At 40.0% G+C, this 18902-nt stretch overlaps 1 protein-coding gene across 1 annotated transcript in view; it reads left to right on the top strand.

The window, feature by feature from the left end:
* Positions 1–18902, top strand: part of ATL3 (atlastin GTPase 3) — a 54329-nt gene that overhangs the window by 18809 nt on the left and 16618 nt on the right. The window contains exons 4-8 of the mRNA XM_061201910.1: positions 1050–1154; positions 1655–1705; positions 12720–12776; positions 13568–13660; positions 14687–14825. Of these exons, the coding sequence (XP_061057893.1) occupies positions 1050–1154; positions 1655–1705; positions 12720–12776; positions 13568–13660; positions 14687–14825 (445 nt within the window). The remainder of the gene's footprint in view (positions 1–1049; positions 1155–1654; positions 1706–12719; positions 12777–13567; positions 13661–14686; positions 14826–18902) is intronic.

Raw genomic sequence — 18902 nt, 5'->3', positions numbered from 1 at the left:
TAAAAATACTTTTCTAAGTAATAAAAATGTCATTTCTAAGAATAAAAATTTTGATTTGTATTTGTTATCATAAATCTTACTTAAAAATGTTTTTGACTATGGCATTTCTCTTCTTGTATTCAATAGAGCTTCATAGAAAGCTTCCCTTCTGGCCTTTGCAATAATTTCGGTATTGGTAAAGAACTAGGCACTTGCTGATGAATTTACTTATTTTTCTGAACATGTTAAACCCTGTCCTCTTTTGGAACCAGTTATGCATGAGTTTGAAAAGTTTTATTTTTAAATTATATGACTGAAAATTATAGCAAGTTGTATAAGGATTATAAGGTACTATATCTTATTTAACATTTTGCATACATCTAACTTTTAAGGTGGGAACGTTCATTAAGGCTTCATGAAACCTAATTACATAGAGTGAATGATAGCCTAGTTTCTCTTGCATTCATTTGGCATCTGTGGTGTGGTCTCTCTTTCATAAAGATTGAAATAAATGTTCATTTTATTTTATCAAACAACCAGAAAACTCTAGAAATTTGAGAGAAGAATGCAGCCTTGCAGGTAAATGCCAAAAATATCCCATGGCATATGTTTTATTTATTTTTTGATTATGCCTAAGTTTAAACTAACTCAATTAGTTAATTGACTTAGCCAATCCAAATGACTGGCTTCGAAAGTGAGCTAATTGACTTCAACATTTGGCTGTTTTGATTGTTAGGGTGATTTTCCCCTCTTTTCATATTGCTTTGTATACCTCTATTTTGTATCATATCACCGGGTGAGAGCAGATAATCTTCTCCAGCAAAGTTCTCTGTTCAAAAATACAAGGCAGCTGAATACTTACATTTATTGAAAAAAATTCACGTATTAAGTGGACCTGCGCAGTTCAAACCCCTGTTGTTCAAGGGTCAACTGTAATTGTACTTTTCTGATAGAACCTACGAGCAGGTGCTTAAGCCTCATTTAAATATTACCTGTACTTTTCAATTTCTCCTTGCATGTCTTCCCTTCTCACTTTTACATATTTTGTTTGTGTTTCCTTTTTTTCATAGGTTGCAGTTGTTCTGATGGATACCCAGGGGGCATTTGACAGCCAGTCCACTGTGAAAGATTGTGCTACCATCTTTGCTCTAAGTACCATGACTAGTTCTGTTCAGGTAAGGCCATTTGACTAGGAAAAAAGTTTGTAGAAGAAATAAGATAAAGAGAATACATCTAGTTTCAGTTATTGTTCTGTTATCAGCATTCCTATGGTGATATGTAAATGTTCTTTTTAGACTACAGATATAAGTTAAGTTCTTACAAGCTTAAGAAGGAGCCTAAACTATTTTTCCGTTTTGGTCATAAATATATGTAGTATATTCCAAGAAAAGTCTGAAAAGTGAAAATCGAAATTATATCATTTACATCATACAGGAAATGTAGATTTGGTAAAAATTGAAGAAAACTATATTTTAAAGTGTAAAGGAAAGATTATGTGATTTCAACATTATATGCATAGTTTTCCAAAAGACAGATGTTATAACTGTTTAAACAGACCTCATATTCTTATATGCAGACCTTTAATTGTACAAAGCTTCTGTTCAGTCCTTTAGGCTTATTTGGGATTCATTTGAAGTAAGCTAGAGTAGAATAAATCTGGACTTTTGTTTTCTAGATTTATAATTTGTCCCAGAACATTCAGGAAGATGATCTTCAACAGCTACAGGTATATATTTCTCATAAAAATGTTAATATATCATTTAAAAGTTTTAAGACTAAGATAAGTTTTACAACTGAGTAGTTTCAGCCAAATATTGAAACATGGAGGAAGGCTTGGGGTTCATGGTAATCCTGCACTCTGTATCTGTGGCTGGAATGGTCAGGAAAGGCCTTAGTGAGTTGAGCTGGGAACCAGAAGAAAGCGGGTGGGTCAGTCCTGCAGATATATTGGGGGGAGGGGTGTGGGGAGTGGTGCAGGGGAGGGGACAGCAGGAAGAAAGACCCTGAGGTGGAATGTGCTTGGCGGGATCCAGGAACAGCAAGGAGGCCAGTGGGTGGGGTTGGAGGGTGAGACAGGAGAAGGCCAAGTGATGCAGTCAGAGAGGCATTCAGCTTCCAGTGATACCCTGCCTTTGTAAGGACTTGGGCTTTTCCTCTGGGTGAGATGGGAACCATGTTTTGATCAGAGGAGTGATATTATTTGACATATTATGAAAGGATCACCCTGGCTGTTGTGTTTAGAATAGATTTTTAGAGGCACAAGTGCGCATTCAGTGAGACTGGTTATGGAGCTATTGCAATAATTCAGGCGAGGTTAAATAAATTCATATTTATAAAATGCATAGGATCATGTGCCTGGAAAACAGTATGTGCTTAATAACTGCTAGCCATTACTTATTATACCTATCACTGCTACTGTTATTAGTCATTGTCTCCTCTTCTCCATAGTAGCAGTTCTTTTTTTTGGGCTGCTTTGGGTCTTCGTTGCTGCGCGCGGGCTTTCTCTAGTTGCGGCGAGTGGGGGCTACTCTTCGTTGCGGTGCGCGGGCTTCTCATTGCGGTGGCTTCTCTTGTTGCAGAGCACGGGCTCTAGGCGCGCGGGCTTCAGTAGTTGTGGCACATGGGCTCAGTAGTTGTGGCGCACGGGCTCAGTTGCTCCACGGTATGTGGGATCTTCCCAGACCAGGGATCGAACCCGTGTCCCCTGCGTTGGCAGGCAGATTCTTAACCACTCTGCCACCAGGGAAGTCCCAATAGTAGCAGTTCTTCTACATTTTTCTTGTAAAATCCTCTTCATTGAGTATTCCAGAGTTGGATGCAATTTGGCATGCTTCTCTAATTCTGCTCCTCCCACCGGCATTCAAGAAACATATCAATACCAGTGTGGGGGTGTCTTTTATTATAGAAATTACCTTGAATTAGTTCTAATTTCTATTTCTTTTTTTAAAAAAAAAGGAAATAATTCCTAAATTTTGGTTCTTAATGTTACTATTAGCAGTTACCTGTACTTCATAATTGGTGGTTCTACACCAGTGCCATCGTTCAGTGGTTGAGAGCTGTTGCTCCATAATACATATCCTTCAAAACTTGAGTTTGACACCTTTTCACTTGAAACTTATTCCTTTCTAAGCTCCTTTTTTTGGAGTGCCTAATTTGTGTGAGACAGTGGACCAAGTGCTGTAGATACCATAGTATGTGAGGTAGACATGATTCTTTATGGATTTTGTAGTCCAGTCAGTGAGAGGGTACCTAAATGACTAGGTATGGGTGATGTATTGGGACTACTGTCACAGAGTACCACGACCTGGGCGGCTTAAAACAGTAGAACTGTATCATCTCACAGTTGTGGAAGCTAGAAGTCGGAAATGAAGTGGTTGACAGGGCCACAGTCTCTGCGAGCCTGTGGGGAGAATCCTTTCTTGCCTCTTCCTGGCTTCTAGTGGTTTGTTGGCAATCTTTGGCATTCCTTGGCTTGCAGCTGTAACACTTCAGTTTCTGCCTCTGTCTTCATGTGGCTGTCTTCCCCCTGTGTCTGTGTGTCTTTGTCTTCCCGTTGCATTCTGTTCCCTGTGTTTCTGTTATGTCTTCTTATAAGGACACTAGTCATATTGGATTAAGTCTTACCCTAATGACCTTATCTTAACTTGAATAATCTCAGAAGACCCTTCATCCAATAAGGTTGCATTTCACAGGTACCAGGGATTAGGACTTCAACCTATTTTTTTGGGGGGTGGGCACAACTCCATAACAGGTGATAAGGATTATGATGCAGTTACATAATTCTCCTTTGATACTATTCTCAAGAGCTCCACCATCCTCTGGTTCCTCAAACCCAAGATATGTTTAAACATGTCTTTCCCATAATCATTTCAAAACTAAACATTCCTGATTCTGTTAATTATGTCCTACTGTAGGGGAGGAAAAAATCTTTACTCATTGTGGGTTCTTGGCTGAAGCAGGGATTGAATGGAAGTGCCTGCTTTGATGAAGAGGACTGGGACAGGTGTCAAAGTGCTTGATGAATGATAGGGAATGACCGCATGCTTTGCAGATGGATGGCAATAAAGAATGGGGAAAGAGGTTATTCTACAGAATGGTGCAAATCCTAAAGGAGTAGGGCTTTTTACCAGAAGATGGAGGATGATGGTTGAGAAGTGATAAAGGGAAGCAGGGAAGTCACCAACCCCACCTTTTGATCTGGAGACACATGGGATGTGAGAGAATAACAGCTGCTACTTCAGATATTTATGGGGAAAATTGTGCCCTCAGGTTTTGTTAAAGCAGGGAGGTAGAAGAAATTCTCAGAGAAGGAGCTGGAAATTTGGGAGAGTGTTCATTGTGGCTCAGAAGTTGCAGGAGAAACAGTGGAAGTGTCTGAGGGTGGGGGAGGGGGGACCGGAGAATTAGGTGGCTGATCGTGCCAGTGCCTTCGACTGTGAAGCTGGAGGGGGGATATGACTAGGGTTAGGGCACTGGTCAGTGAGAACAGGGATGGTGGGTCGGATGGATTTTATGCCTATGGAGGGTGACCACTGGGCCTAATGGCCAGAGGCCTTGTCTCATTGGACAAGGCTGATTGATGGTAGATCTAGAAATTGAATAAATATAAATTTTATGAAGGAGACAGTAATTTTCTTGTGTACCTGGAAATTCACAAGAATCAACTGGTGAACTATTTAGAACTAAAAAAAAAAAATTCGGTACCAATCACAAAGTACAAATACAAAAATCTGTAGGCTTTCCTATCTACCAACATTAACCAGTTTAAAAATGTAATGGAAAACATTTGCTGTAGCAAAATATTAACAACTTGGAATAAATTTAAGGAGACCTGTATGAAGCACTTCAGTGTTGTATGAGGCATATAAAAGATTTAACCACATGCAGGAATACACCTTGTTTCTTCTGTAAATATCTATATTTCATATGTATCTTCTATATGTGGAGCTAACACGTTTATTGCTTACTCTGTACCAGACACTGCTGTGTATTTTATAAATGTTACCTCATATGAGACTGAGTATTATAAAGTTGTTACTTCTTTCCCATTAAACAGAATCATAAAGGTATTCTTTTGGGAACTTGACAGAATTGTTCTGAGATTCATTTGGAAAGTTAAATTGTAAAACCGCCAAGAATATTACAAGGGGTGGGGGAAATAAGAGAAAACTGACTTAGGACATCTTTTAAGGCTATAATTACTGCAACAGGGCACTGGTTCAGGGAAAAATAGATTAATGTGATATATACTTATGATATAGTACATTTTCATATATTTCATTCTACTTAAGAATATATAATACATAAAGGATGGATCAGTCAGTAAGTGATGTTAGGATAGTTGCTTATGTATTTAGATACAATAGAAGTTAGATGCCTACCTTGTGCTATATACGAAAATAAATTCCAGATGATTAAATATTTTGATGTTGAAAAAAAACCATAAATAACTGGAAAAAATAGGCCAATATACAATATTGAGGGAGAAATTTTTTTTTTTAATAAATTTATTTATTTTTGCTGCATTGGGTCTTCATTGCTGCACGCGGGCTTTCTCTAGTTGCGGCGAGCAGGGGCTATTCCGTGCGGTGCATGGGCTTCTCATTGCCGTGGCTTCTCTTGCTGCGGAGCACGGGCTCTAGGCACACGAGCTTCAGTAGTTGTGACTCGCGGGCTCTAGAGCGCAGGCTCAGTAATTGTGGCGCATGAGCTTAGTTGCTCCGCGGCATGTGGGATCTTCCTGGACCAGGGCTCGAACCTGTGTCCCCTGCATTGGCAGGCGGATTCTTAACCACTGCGCCACCAGGGAAGCCCTGAGGGAGAAATTTTAAAAAAATATTTATTTGCTTATTTATTTGGCTGCATCGGGTCTTAATTGTGGCACGTGGGATCTTTTGTTGTGGCGCACGGGCCCTCTAGTTGTGGTGCGAGGGCTCCAGGGCGCATGGGCTCTGTGTTTTGCGGCACGTGGGGTCTCTAGTTTAGGCATGCGGGCTTAGTTGCCCCGCGGCATGTGGGATCTTAGTTCCCTGACCGGGGATTGAACCCACATTCCCTGCAGTGGAAGGCAGATTCTTAACCACTGGAGCACCAGGGAAGTCCCGAGGGAGAATTTTTTAAGCAAGATGTCAAAGGTAGAAGACAAAAGAAAAAAAGTGGCTAGATTTGATTCCATGTAAATTACAAAAACAGGGTTCTGAACAGGAGTTCGTTACCTATTAAGTGCTGAGGGAGAGAGATGCCCAGGTATCAGAGGTCCCAGCCTGGGGGATTGGGAAAGGTTCCCTGGTGGAGATACTCCCTTCACTCTGTGCCTTTTTCATAGAGCCTAGAATTAAGCTCTCTAAATGGGTAAGATGATGTCTATCATTGTAATACTTTTTCTCTTTTTAAAAGTTAATAATGTATAATATTACTTATGAAATTAGAAATATTATCCTTTCAAAAAATTGGGCACTTTGGATAAGGCTGAAGTCCCCCTCTCCCCCTTCCCAGAGGTAACCACTATGCCTATCAGTTTTGAATATATCCTTTCTATTCTTTTCCTGCGTTTCTGTAAACAGGTATGTATCCCTATAGGAAATATATGACATGTGACAACAAGCCCTTATCCAAACGCTTTGAGGCTACAGGTGTTTTGGAGTTCAAATTTTTTTGGATTTAAAATTAAAAAATTTTTTTTAAATTTACTTATTTTGCTGTGCTGGGTCTTTGTTGTGGCACTTGGGATCTTGGTTGTGGCATGCGGTATCTTTAGTTGCAGCATGCGTGATCTTTAGTTGCAGCATGTGGGATCTTTTAGTTGTGGCATGTGGGCTCTTAGTTGCAGCATGCAGGATCTGGTTCCCTGACCAGGGATCGAATCCGACCCCCCTGCACTGGGAGCATGGAGTCTTAACCACAGGACCACCAGGGAAGTCTCGTTTTTGGATTTTAGATAGATAATATGGTGCATATATTATAGCATGATGTCTAGGATAGGAATGGGCATTTGGTTAATACCTTCTAATTAAGCACATTAATATTTCTGCAGTGAAATGTGACTAATTATATGAAATAGGATAAATAAAACCTATTTAAAGCCTTACATCAGTTTAAGGCAGACTTTCCTCCAAATGAGTTTGCTGCTTAACTTGGGGTTTTAGAGCTTTTTGGATTTCAGAATTACAGATAGGAAATCATGGTTGTATATAGTTTTATAGTGTGTGTTTGTCTTTTTTTATATATAGTATTTTAATTTACCAGGTACTTTTTTTTTTTAATAAATTTATTTATTTTATTTATTTATTTTTGGCTGCATTGAGTCTTCGTTGCTGTGTGTGGGCTTTCTCTAGTTGTGGCGAGCGGGGGTTACTCTTCATTGCGGTGCATGGGCGTCTCATTGTAGTGGCTTTTCTTGTTGCAGAGCACAGGATCTAGGTGCACAGGCTTCAGTAGTTGTGGCGCGTGGGCTCAGTAGTTGTGGCTCACGGGCTCTAGAGTGCAGGCTCAGTAGTTGTGGCACACGGGCTTAGTTGCTCCGCGGCATGTGGGATCTTCCCGGACCAGGGATCGAACCCGTGTCCCCTGCATTGGCAGGCGGATTCTTAACTACTGCGCCACCAGGGAAACCTGTACTTTTTTAAAAAAACATTTATTTTTAACATGGTGATCTGTATTCATAGCTTAAAAGTCAGTAGTCTTGCAGTGTTCCTAATGAGCATCCTTTCTACGTCCCATTCCCTTTCTCCAGAGGCAGCCACTTGTACTCCTTTTGGCTGTGTCTTCTGCTATTTGTGTCTACAGTTTTAAAGAACGTGCTTATATTGTTCCTTCTGGATTTAAAAAACTTAAGTATTATTTCTTATATAAAATTAGGATTTCTCTCTCTTTACAACTCCTACCCCTCACTCAGTCTCCTTCCTCTCATCTTCCCAGTAGTTAACGTTGCAATTTCTGGTTAAAAAAGTATTTGTATTTGCCTTATTATATGGATATATGTATATGTTCTTCATAACTGAGGTGTCTTACATCACTCTTTTCATTAGTTTAGTGTTCTGTGCTTATCAGTAATGTGTCTGCAAAGGAGAGACTCAAAAAATGTCTCAGTCTGATCTTAATACTTTAGGTTCTGTTTTATTTTTCCTTGGGGAGGCATGACTTCTTGGCCTGTGTTTTCTTCCTTTAGTCTGGAGTGCTTCTTTTAGACTTGGGGCATAGCCATCATCCTAATAATTTATTTATGTATTTATTTATTTATTACAATTATTCGTTTATTTATTTATTTATTTATTTTGGCTGCGCCAGGTCTTAGTTGTGGTACGCGGAATCTTTGTTGTGGAATGTGGACTTCTTAGTTGCGGCATGCAGAACCTTAGTTGCAGCTTGTGGACTTCTTAGTTGCGTAATGTGAACTCCTGGTTGTGGCACGCATGTGGGATCTAGTTCCCCGACCAGGGATTGAACATGGGTCCCCTGCATTGGGAGCATGGAGTCTTACCCACTGGACCACCAGGGAAGTCCCTATTTTCTTTTTTTTTAATAAAACATTATTTTTATTATTTTTGTGTGTGTGTGATAAAAACTTTTAAAACTCTTAGCAACTTTCAAGTATACAGTACAGTATTATTAACTACAGTTGACCCTTGAACAACATGGAGGGTTAATCTGCATATAACTTGGCATATTACCCTTAAGTTTCATCCATGTTGCCACAGATGACAAGGTTTCCTTCTTTTTAAAGACTGGAAAAAATTCCCTTGTGGTATATATAACCCATCATGTATATATATATAATATATATAACATTCTTCTTATCTGTTCTTCCATTGACAGACACTTAGATTGTTAGATTGTTTCTGTATTTTAGCTATTGTGAATAATGCTGCTATGAACATGGGAGTGCTGATATCTCTTTGAAATAATGGTTTTGTTTCCTTTGGATATATACCAAGAAGTTGGATTGCTGGATCATATGGTAGTTCTATTTCTAATTTCTTGAGGAACCTCCATACTGTTTTCTGTAGTGGCTGCACTAATTTACATTCCCACCAAGAGTGGACAAGGGCTCCCTTTTCTCCACATCCTCTCCAACACTTGTCTTTTTGATAATAGCCATTCTGACCGGTGTGAAGTGATAGCTCATTGTGGGTTTAATTTGCATTTCCCTGATGATTAATTATGTTGAGCACCTTTTCATGTGTCTCTTGGCTACATGTATGTCTTCTTTGGGAAAAGGTCTATTCATATTCTCTGCCTGTTTTTTAATTAGATTTTTCTTTTTTTGGCTGTTGTGTTGCATAAGTTCTTTATATATTTTGAATATTAACCTCTTATCTGACATATGATTTGGGAATGGGAAATATTTTCTCCCATTTGGTACATTGCCTTTTCATTTTGTTGATGGTTTCTTTTGCTGTGCAGAAGCTATTTAGTTCGATGTAGTTCACTTGTTTATTTTTGCTTTTGTTGCCTTTGCTTTTGGTGTCAAATCCAAAGATCATTGCCAATACCTATGTCAAGGAGCTTACCACCTATGTTTTCTTCTAGGAGTTTTATGGTCTCAGATTTTACATTCAAGTCTTTGATCCATTTTGAGTGAATTTTTGTGTATGGTGTAATATAGTAGTCTAGTTACATTCTTTTGCATGTAGCTGTCCAGTTTTCTCAACACCATTTATTGAAGAGACTCTCCTTTCCCCATTGTGTATTCTTGTCCCCCTTTTCCAAAATTAATTGACCATATATATGAGGGTTTATTTCCCGGCTCTCTGTTCTGTTCCATTGATCTGTGTGTCTGTTTTTATATCAGTACCGTACTGTTTTGATTACTATAGTTTTGTAATATAGTTTGAAATCAGGGCTGGGCAATTTCTTTTCAATTCCTTTCTCAGTTGGATCCCATTTAATCTTTTGTTTATTCTGTCCATCATTGTATGCATTCTCCAGTAACTTCCTGAGAAAGGCTGCATAGGAGATAACATTTTTGAGGTCTAATAAGTCTGAGCATATGTTAATTTTATCCTAGAATTAGAGGAAATAATTTTGTTTTAGAATTGAAGGCATCGTTTCATTACTTTCCAGTTTCCAGTGTCTCAGCTGAAGTCCCACATCATCTGATTCCTTTGTATGTGACCTTTTTGTTTCTCTCTGAAGCTTTTACGATCTTCTGATTCTTGGCATGAATTTTCATGGTTATGTACCTTAGTGTGGGCTTTTTCTTCATTCTTGGTACACTTATGTCCTCAGAAAAATAAGACATTGCAACTGTTACAACGAAGAAATAACAGGATGCTGGTATAAAGCAACCTTCAGAAAACCAGAGGGCTTCCCTGGTGGCGCAGTGGTTGAGAATCTGCCTGCCAATGCAGGGGACACGGGTACGAGCCCTGGTCTGGGAAGATCCCACATGCCACAGAGCAACTAGGCCCGTGAGCCACAACTACTGAGCGTGCGCGTCTGGAGCCTGTGCTCTGCAACAAGAGAGGCCGCTATAGTGAGAGGCCCACGCACCGCGATGAAGAGTGGCCCCCGCTTGCCGCAACTAGAGAAAGCCCTCGCGCAGAAACGAAGACCCAATACAGCCAAAAATATAAATAAATAAATTAATTAATTTAAAAAAAAAAAGAAAAAAAGAAAACCAGAAAGAGCTCCTGGAAATTACAACTATGACAGCAAAAATGGAAAATTCAGTACAGGAGGAGTTAGAAGGTAAATTGGAGAAAATTTTCCTAACAGGTTGACTAAAAAGACAGAGTAGAAATCAGTAGCAGGGGGGCAGTGGAGCATTGAGAGAAGAGAAGAGGAGAGGAGAGAGATAGAGGGGGGAGGAGAGAGAAGGGAAAGGGGTGGAAGAGAGGAGAGGGAGAGGTGGAGGAGAGGGAAAACAGAGGGCACCGAAAAATAGGAAAATTTGAGGATCAATTCAGGAGAGGTTTAACATGTTGGTAATCGATATTAGTAAAACAGAACACAGAAAATGGAGGGAAAGAAATTATAAAAGGATTAAGATGATGTTCTAGAATTGAAAGACATGAGTTTTTTGTCTTCCCTGCTAGAAGCTTTTCTCAAAGGTGTGGTGGTCCCTGGTCATCTGTATTTAAGAGTGAGCCACTAAAATACCAACTGGGAGCTTTTGGTAAGAGAGTGGGCCTTTTGTACTGGTTTGGATCACCAGTGAGATCATTGGGCAAGATTATTTAGTTATTTTGTTGCAGCCCCTAAATGTCAGTATTTGCAGACTATTATTCTTGGGTTGTCAATTTCTCCAGAGACATCTTTAAACTCCTGCCTGGGTAGGTAAAGCTTGCTGTGGCTCCAGCAGGGTGAGAGGCCCAAGGAGTCTCACTGTGGCACATGTAGACTTTACTTAAGTACCTGTTTCCAGTAAGGTAGGGGACTTACTCCCATCTTCAGCTGAGTTTGGTTTCAAAGTCTAAATTCTTTTTGGTTCACTTCCCATCTTCTGTGGGGGCAGGAAGGGGATTGAAGCAGGGGGAGGGAGCAGGATCTGGGAGTGTCAGTGATCTCTCCAAAGACTTCCAACCATTTCCTTAGCTGTCAGCCCAGCTCTCTCACGCCCTCCTTCAGGGTGACTGGTGCTTCTAATTTCTGAGCCTTTCAGGGATTCTGCTGAGAGACTCTGCTTGTTCCTTTCTGGCCCCTGCCTCACAGATTTCTTAGCAGGGCGGAGAAAGCCAAAACCCGAGACAGTTCTCATTTGTTTTCCTTCCAGAGTGTTTGTGACAACTCCTCTTTTTCATACCATTTCTGATCCTCTCCTGTGAGTTTACAGTTTTTTTTTTTTTTGAGTTTACAATTTTTAAACTTCGTTTTGCTTTACTTTTTAGTGAGGCTTCATGAAGAAGTAGAGGTAAATGTATGTGTAAACCCTGACTTTAAAGAATTCATTCATTGGGTCATATGAATGGCATGCATCCTACAGGCCCAGTACATGCTGCTGTTGCTGCTGGAGGTCCCGTAGTGCACAGAACAGACAAACGTCCTTGCCCTCACGAAGTTTAAATGCTAGTAGTGAAGACAGACACTAGTCAAGATAAATAAAGGTATATTATGTTAGGTAGTGAGACAGGTGAAGGGGAAAAATTTCACAAGGGCATGGGGTAGGAAATATTATGTGGAAAACTGTAATCTTTTTAGGTAGATGGCCATGGGAGGCTTCATTGAGAAGGAGTCATCGGAGTAAAGACCTGAAGAGGTGAGGGAGCTGATTGTGCAGATGTTTGGGGGAAGAACAGTGCAGGCAGAAGGAGGAGTGAAAACAAAGGCCCTAAGGCAGCAGTGTGCCCTGCAGGTTTGAGGAACATCAAGGAGGGCCAGTGTGGCTGGATCACACTGTAAGGACTGGCTTTTATCCTGAATGAGGTTGGAGGGTTTTGAGCAGAGGTATGATGTGGTCTGACTAACCTTGTGTATGACAGAGCCACCGTGGCCGCTGTAGTGAGAAGAGTCTGTGGGGGGCAAGGGCTGACGCGGGAGAACCTACTGCAATATTGTAAGCCACATGGAAGTTGTGAGTGGTTGGATTTTGGGTTTGCTAATGAATTGGGATAAGAAATGTGAGAGAGAGGAATAGTCAAGATTATTTTAAGGTTCATGACTCCTGCGGGCTTTTGAAACTGTAGAATTTTGGTCTCATATAAGTACTGTTCAGTCTGTTAAATGAACTATTTGCTATAGAATAGCCATAGAAATACTTTATGTAATATTGCCTTACAAACCATAACTCTTCTTTTTTAAAGCTCTTCACAGAATATGGTCGTCTGGCGATGGATGAAATTTTCCAAAAACCCTTCCAGGTAGAATATTAACTATAAATTTAAGTCATATCTTTGTTTTAGTTCAGAGATGAGCAAACTACAATCCACAGGCCAGATCTGGCCAGCTGCCTGCTTTCATATGACCTGTGAGTTAGGAATGTTTCTTTTTACATTTTTAAATGGTTGAAAAAAATCGCAAGAGGAATAATATTTCATGACATGTGTAAATTATTTGAAATTTAAATGTCAGTGTCCACAGTGAAAGTTTTATTGGAACACAGCTGCACTCATTTGTGTTGTCCATGGCTGCTTCTTGCTACAGCAGCCTGAAATATTTACTCTGTGGCCCTTTACAGAAAGTTTGCTGACCCCTGCTTTAGCTAATTGTTTTATGAGGGTAAGAATGCATAGTAACCTCAGTAAGATTAGAGGATCTCTAAGTATTATAGTTTTAGTTTTCTTTTCCTTTCTGACGTTAAAAGTAGATATCATTTTATGAGTAGCTAGTGCCATATGTTTTTCTTGTGCTCCACCACATTCCTCATACTTGTGTTTCGAGCAGAGCCCCGAATTTAACATTTTCTCATCAGTCTCTTCCTATTAACCCATGAGAACAAAAATATCAGATGGGATATTGACCTCACATATGGTTTATACATGTTCTGCTAGTGTTTATAAGGTTTCTAAGACAGTACAGAGTTGATAAATCCTGTAGCACATTTTCTTGCCCCCTTTGAAGAAGCTGGCATTATGCAAAGAAGTATTTGAATGGTTATTTTGAAAATACATTTATGTAGTATTATAATACATTCTGCTCTCTTTCTAAATAGACACTGATGTTTCTGGTTCGAGACTGGAGTTTCCCTTATGAATACAACTATGGACTACAGGGAGGAATGTCGTTTTTGGAAAAGCGTCTACAGGTAAATAGAAATATAATCTTCTGAGGAATTACCTAAAGTAGTGATAACTTTCTCATTTGCCTTTAGCTATTGTATTTAAAGCACATGATGGAAAATTACCCTGTGTGTTGAACAGTCCGGAATATTAGCACACAATAATATTATTCATGGTAAGATTAGAGAACCCATGTATATAACTCACAGGGATTGGAGAGCAGAGCCCCGTGCAAAAGCCCAAGCTTTGATTGCAATTTCCGTTTCATATTTTACACGTGGGTCCTTATGTGCCTTTTGTTTCTGGTGTGGATACAAACAGGCTTCAAAACACAGAAGTCGGGATTCCCTGGTGGCGCAGTGGTTGAGAATCCGCCTGCCAGTGCAGGGGACACGGGTTCGATCCCTGGTCCGGGAAGATCCCGCATGCCGCGGAGCAGCTAAGCCCGTGCACCACAACTGCTGAGCCTGCGCTTAGAGCCTATGAGCCACAACTAGTGAGCCCACGTGCCACAACTACTGAAGCTCGCGCGCCTAGAGCCCATGCTCTGCAACAAGAGAAGCCACCGCAGTGAGAAGCCCGGGAACTGCAACGAAGAGTAACCCCCACTCGCCACAACCAGAGAAAAAGCCCGCGCTCAGCAACGAAGACCCAACGCAGCCAGAAACAATAAATAAGTAAAATAAAAATAATAAAATAAATTTATTAAAAAAACAAAAACAAAAAAAACACAGGAGGCCTCTGTCAATCACTGCTAATTGGTTAGACCCTGCTTCATGCCCACAAACCTTCCCTTATTCTTCCTAAGTCTTGTGCAATACTCTTTTTTAAGAAACTCTTTAGTTGCTGTTCTTTGATAGCTCTAGGAGCCAAGCCATGGTTAATCGATTTTATGCATTTATTGCTTCTTAGGGTTCTGAGTTTTCTCATTGGAAAACACCTAGGCCACTACAATCCATTAGAATTGGGAAGTCTTTCCTTTGTCATATACTGGTGGTTGCTGGTGAGGAAAATCAAATGGTCTTTTGTAAATTGTCGGCCTTTATTGGCAGGTGAAAGAACATCAACATGAAGAAATTCAGAATGTCCGAAATCACATTCACTCATGTTTCTCCAGTGTCACCTGTTTTCTGCTACCGCATCCAGGGCTCCAGGTCGCCACAAGCCCTGACTTTGATGGCAAATTGAAAGGTGTGTTTCAAATGATGTTATTTTATACATGTGATTTTATGTTGGGAATTAAATAGTGACCAGAAAATATCAATTGTGAATAGTAAATGCTAAGAGAAATAGTATGTTCTCTTAGAAAGAATAGTATTTAGAATCTAGTTCAGTTTTTGCTCCTGCCTTACTGTGACCATAGTTTCTCCATCTGAAATGGTTGTGGTAATACCCATTAATGATCTTTCTAAGAGAGATGTTATGATTACTGGTTTACAAGAGATAAAAGTGCTAAAAAAGGGAAAACTTATCATTAGTCAGCTCATTTTTATGATGTAAAATTAAATTCCCAAAGGTAGCATGATGCATGGCATGGCTATTGTTCTCATCTTATTTGTGATTATAGCAAAACTTGATGCTGGGTCATGAGTTAATATCAGGAAGTGCTGACTAGATGGTAGCTTAGAGAAATCAGAGGTGGGACACTTGGGTTCCATTATCTTATTTTTGTTCCTTTTTCACTGAGACCTTGAGTCATTTAATGGCTAGTCCTCAGTTTACACATGTGTTAAACTAAGTGCTTTTGTTTATAAACTTATCTGAGCTTCTTAGGTTCCGAGTAAAGTAGAAATAATAATAGCTGCCGTTTTTAGAGGCCAGCTGTGTTCCCAACCGTCAGTCTCTCCAGGCTGCTATGACAAAATACCATTGACTGGGTAGTTTATAAGCAACAGAAATTCATTTCTCACAGTTCTGGAGGCTGGAAATCCAAGATCCGAGTGCCAGCATGGTTGGGTGAGGGTTCTTTTTCTGGTCTCAAGAGTTCTGATTGTAGGATCTCTTTCATAGGAGCACTAATCCCATTCTTGAGGGCTTCACCTTCATGACCTAATCACCTCCCAAAGGCCCCACCTACTAATACCATCACCTTTAAGGGTTAGGATTTCAACCATATGAGTTTTAGGGGCACACAGACATTCAGACAATAGCACCAGCACTGTGCTCGTTACTTTTATACTTTATGTTCCCAGTAATTCCATGGAGTTGGTATTTCCTTTATCTTAAAAATGAAGAAGCTGGCTTAGGAAAGTTAAGCAACTTGCTCAAAGTACTCAGCTAGTAAGTAGTGGGGCAGAGATTCACATCCCCGTCCTTCTTGCCTCGAAGCCTTACTGTGCTAAACTGGAAGTTCTGTTACATTGGAGAAGTCATTTAGAGGATATATACTGTTTAGTTAGTAGGAGAACTTGCCTTTTTGAAGTGGGAATTTTTCATAGCCTCATATTAAACGTAAAATGCATCTTTTTCAGTTTATTTGGCTCAGTTGATTCAAGAAAGTTAACATGCTTGTTCAACCTAAGATTTACATTCCAGCTGGTCTTAATATTGCAAAAGAAACCGAGTTTGAGAGACTTACCTTTACCTTCTATTTGTCACCTGTGTGATATTTTTATGTGTTTGGCAGCTTTCCTGAGCAGGAAACTTCCACAGCCTATTGGTTGGCAATTCAGAAATCCAAGGTTGGGGCCTGGCTTTGGAGAGAAATCTGCTTAGGCAACACTTAGTGAGTTAGGTAGGAGAGAAAGTTGAGTGTGTAGGTGATGTGTTCTTTAGGGTTATAACGTTCCATTATTAGACATACTTTTACCAAACCTAAGCTCTGGTTTGTTCATCACTGGTAGGGAAGATGTCCAGTGGAATTCTTTTTTTTTTTTTAAGTACTTGATTTTCATTTGAATTCAAAAAAAAATTATTCATTCATTCATTCATGCTGCACCAGGTCTTAGTTGCAGCATGCGAACTCTAGTTGTGGCATGCATGCGGGATCTAGTTCCCCAACCAGGGATCGAACCTGGGTCCCCTGCATTGGGAGCGCAGAGTCTTACCCATTGGGCCACCAGGGAAGGCCCCCAGTGGAATTCTTAACTGAGGATGTTTAGGAGAGGGTGGGTTAGAATGACTCTTCATGCCTTTCCTCTTGTCTTAGGGTGGTCTCAGGTTATCAGGCATAAACACGCAGAATGACATTCCTCCGTATTATTAAACATTTAAATATTTCAGAACATTCTTTTTTTTTTTTTTTTTTAATTTATTTATTTTTGGCTGTGTTGGGTCTTCGTTGCTGTGCGTGGGCTTTCTCTAGTTGCGGGGAGCGCGGGCTACTCTTTATTGCGGTGCACGGGCTTCTCATTGTGGTGGCTTCTCTTGTTGCAGAGCACGGGCTCTAGGTGCGCAGGCTTCAGTAGTTGCAGCACGCAGGCTCAGTAGTTGTGGCTCACAGGCTCTAGAGTGCAGGCTCAGTAGTTGTGGCGCAGGGGTTTAGTTGCTCCGCGGCATGTGGGATCTTCCCGGACCAGGGATCGAACTCGTGTCCCCTGCGTTGGCATGCGGATTCTCAACCACTGAGCCACCAGGGAAGCCCCCAGAACATTCTGTTTTAAAATTCATGTTTATCATGGTATTCCAGGAAATAGGAAGAGCTTTTTAAAGTTCTGTAACCCTGACTTTTGAAATTTTGTATTGCAATACAATATGTAATGCATGTTGTAATACAATATGCATATTGTATTAGTTTCTTAGGACTGCTGTAACAAAGTGCCACAAACGGGGTGGCTTAAGAAAATACATTTTTATTTCACTTTAAAAATATGTTAATATTAGTTTGCCCTGGGACTTCCCTGGCGGTACAGTGGTTGAGAATCTGCCTTCCAATGCAGGGGATGCGGGTTCGATCCCTGGTCGGGGAACTAAGATCCCACATGCTGCGGGGCAACTAAGCCCCTGTGCCCCAGCTACTGAGCCTGCACGCCACAACTAGGGAGCCCATGCGCTGCAGTGAAAGATCCTGTATGCTGCAGCGAAGATCCTGTGTGCTGCAACTAAGACCCGAGCAGCTAAATAAATAAATAGTAAATAAATTAAAAAAAAAAAAAACCACCTTAGGAAAAAAAAATATTAGTTTGCCCTTGTGTGTCTATTTAGGGAACTATAGTCATTAGGAGGATTGTTCATGAAGAATTCTTGTTAGCTCTGCAAACATGTATGTACTTTTTAGCTTTGGAGTTGGGTAGTTTGTAATTTTAGGGAACCTTTTAAACAAGATATTGAAGGGTTTTGAGTGAAGAGTAAATTTAGGATGCTACATTGCAAATAGTAGGTGACTTGTGAATATTTCGCAAGTGCTTGATTGAGAACCACATAAACTTCATTGTGGGGGGGATCTTTAAGTAGAGCTGATACATTTCTCAGAGTTAGAAAAATACCTAGACATTTCAATATATTTTCTTAAGTATATTCTTGTACAATGACTTGGTTGAGGTTCTGCAGCCCCGCCTGGGGCTGACACCAGCAAGACACCTGGGCAAGACACCATTAGCCTGAGTATGTTTACGGTTAATCCAGAAGAGGATCTTCATGTAGTTTCTGTAGGACATTTAAATTTATTATGAACTACATTCTGAAGCTATTTTCTGCAAATGTTCCCCTAAGTACTTTAGGGATTGTTTTAGTGGTTTTATTTTATTTTTTTTTAAAAAAGAATAACCATTTATTCAGAGGTGAACACCTGTCAGACAGTCTTAGTTTTGGTATAATCAGTGCTGAGCTGCTGTTCCTACAATAGTTAGCTAGGAGATGAGCTCATTTTTGAGACTCCTTTTCAACCGACACAGGACGACTGTCTTCACCATAAAGAAAACTGTCTTCCTTTTTACTAGGGCAGAGAGACCTAATACAGTAACTACTGAATTGTTTAGAAATTAAACAGAAGAGATTGTAAGGAGCAGTCTTCTTGGATGCCATGAGATACTGAGATTGTCTCAGCCGTGAGAGAGTTCTTGTCTGTTCTGAGTTTAAAACTCATATTTTGGTACAGCCTTCATAGAAACATTAATAGCTGAGGGTCTATGAAATCTGGGTAAAAACATGGATAATACAGTCTGTGGTGTCTAGATCCTGCTGCGTCTTTTGTGAAATAATTGCTGAAGCTCTCATTCTTTCAGTGTGATGAACGTTGAAACCATAAAAAAAATTTTTTTTTCTGAATAGGTAATGCACTCACATGTTTAAAATCCCAGAAAAGATTAAGAAGTAAGTATTTAGTGAAAA

Source organism: Eubalaena glacialis, chromosome 10 (genome assembly GCF_028564815.1).
Source record: "Eubalaena glacialis isolate mEubGla1 chromosome 10, mEubGla1.1.hap2.+ XY, whole genome shotgun sequence".
Lineage (NCBI taxonomy): Eukaryota > Metazoa > Chordata > Mammalia > Artiodactyla > Balaenidae > Eubalaena > Eubalaena glacialis.
This window is presented reverse-complemented; position numbering and strand designations above follow the sequence as displayed.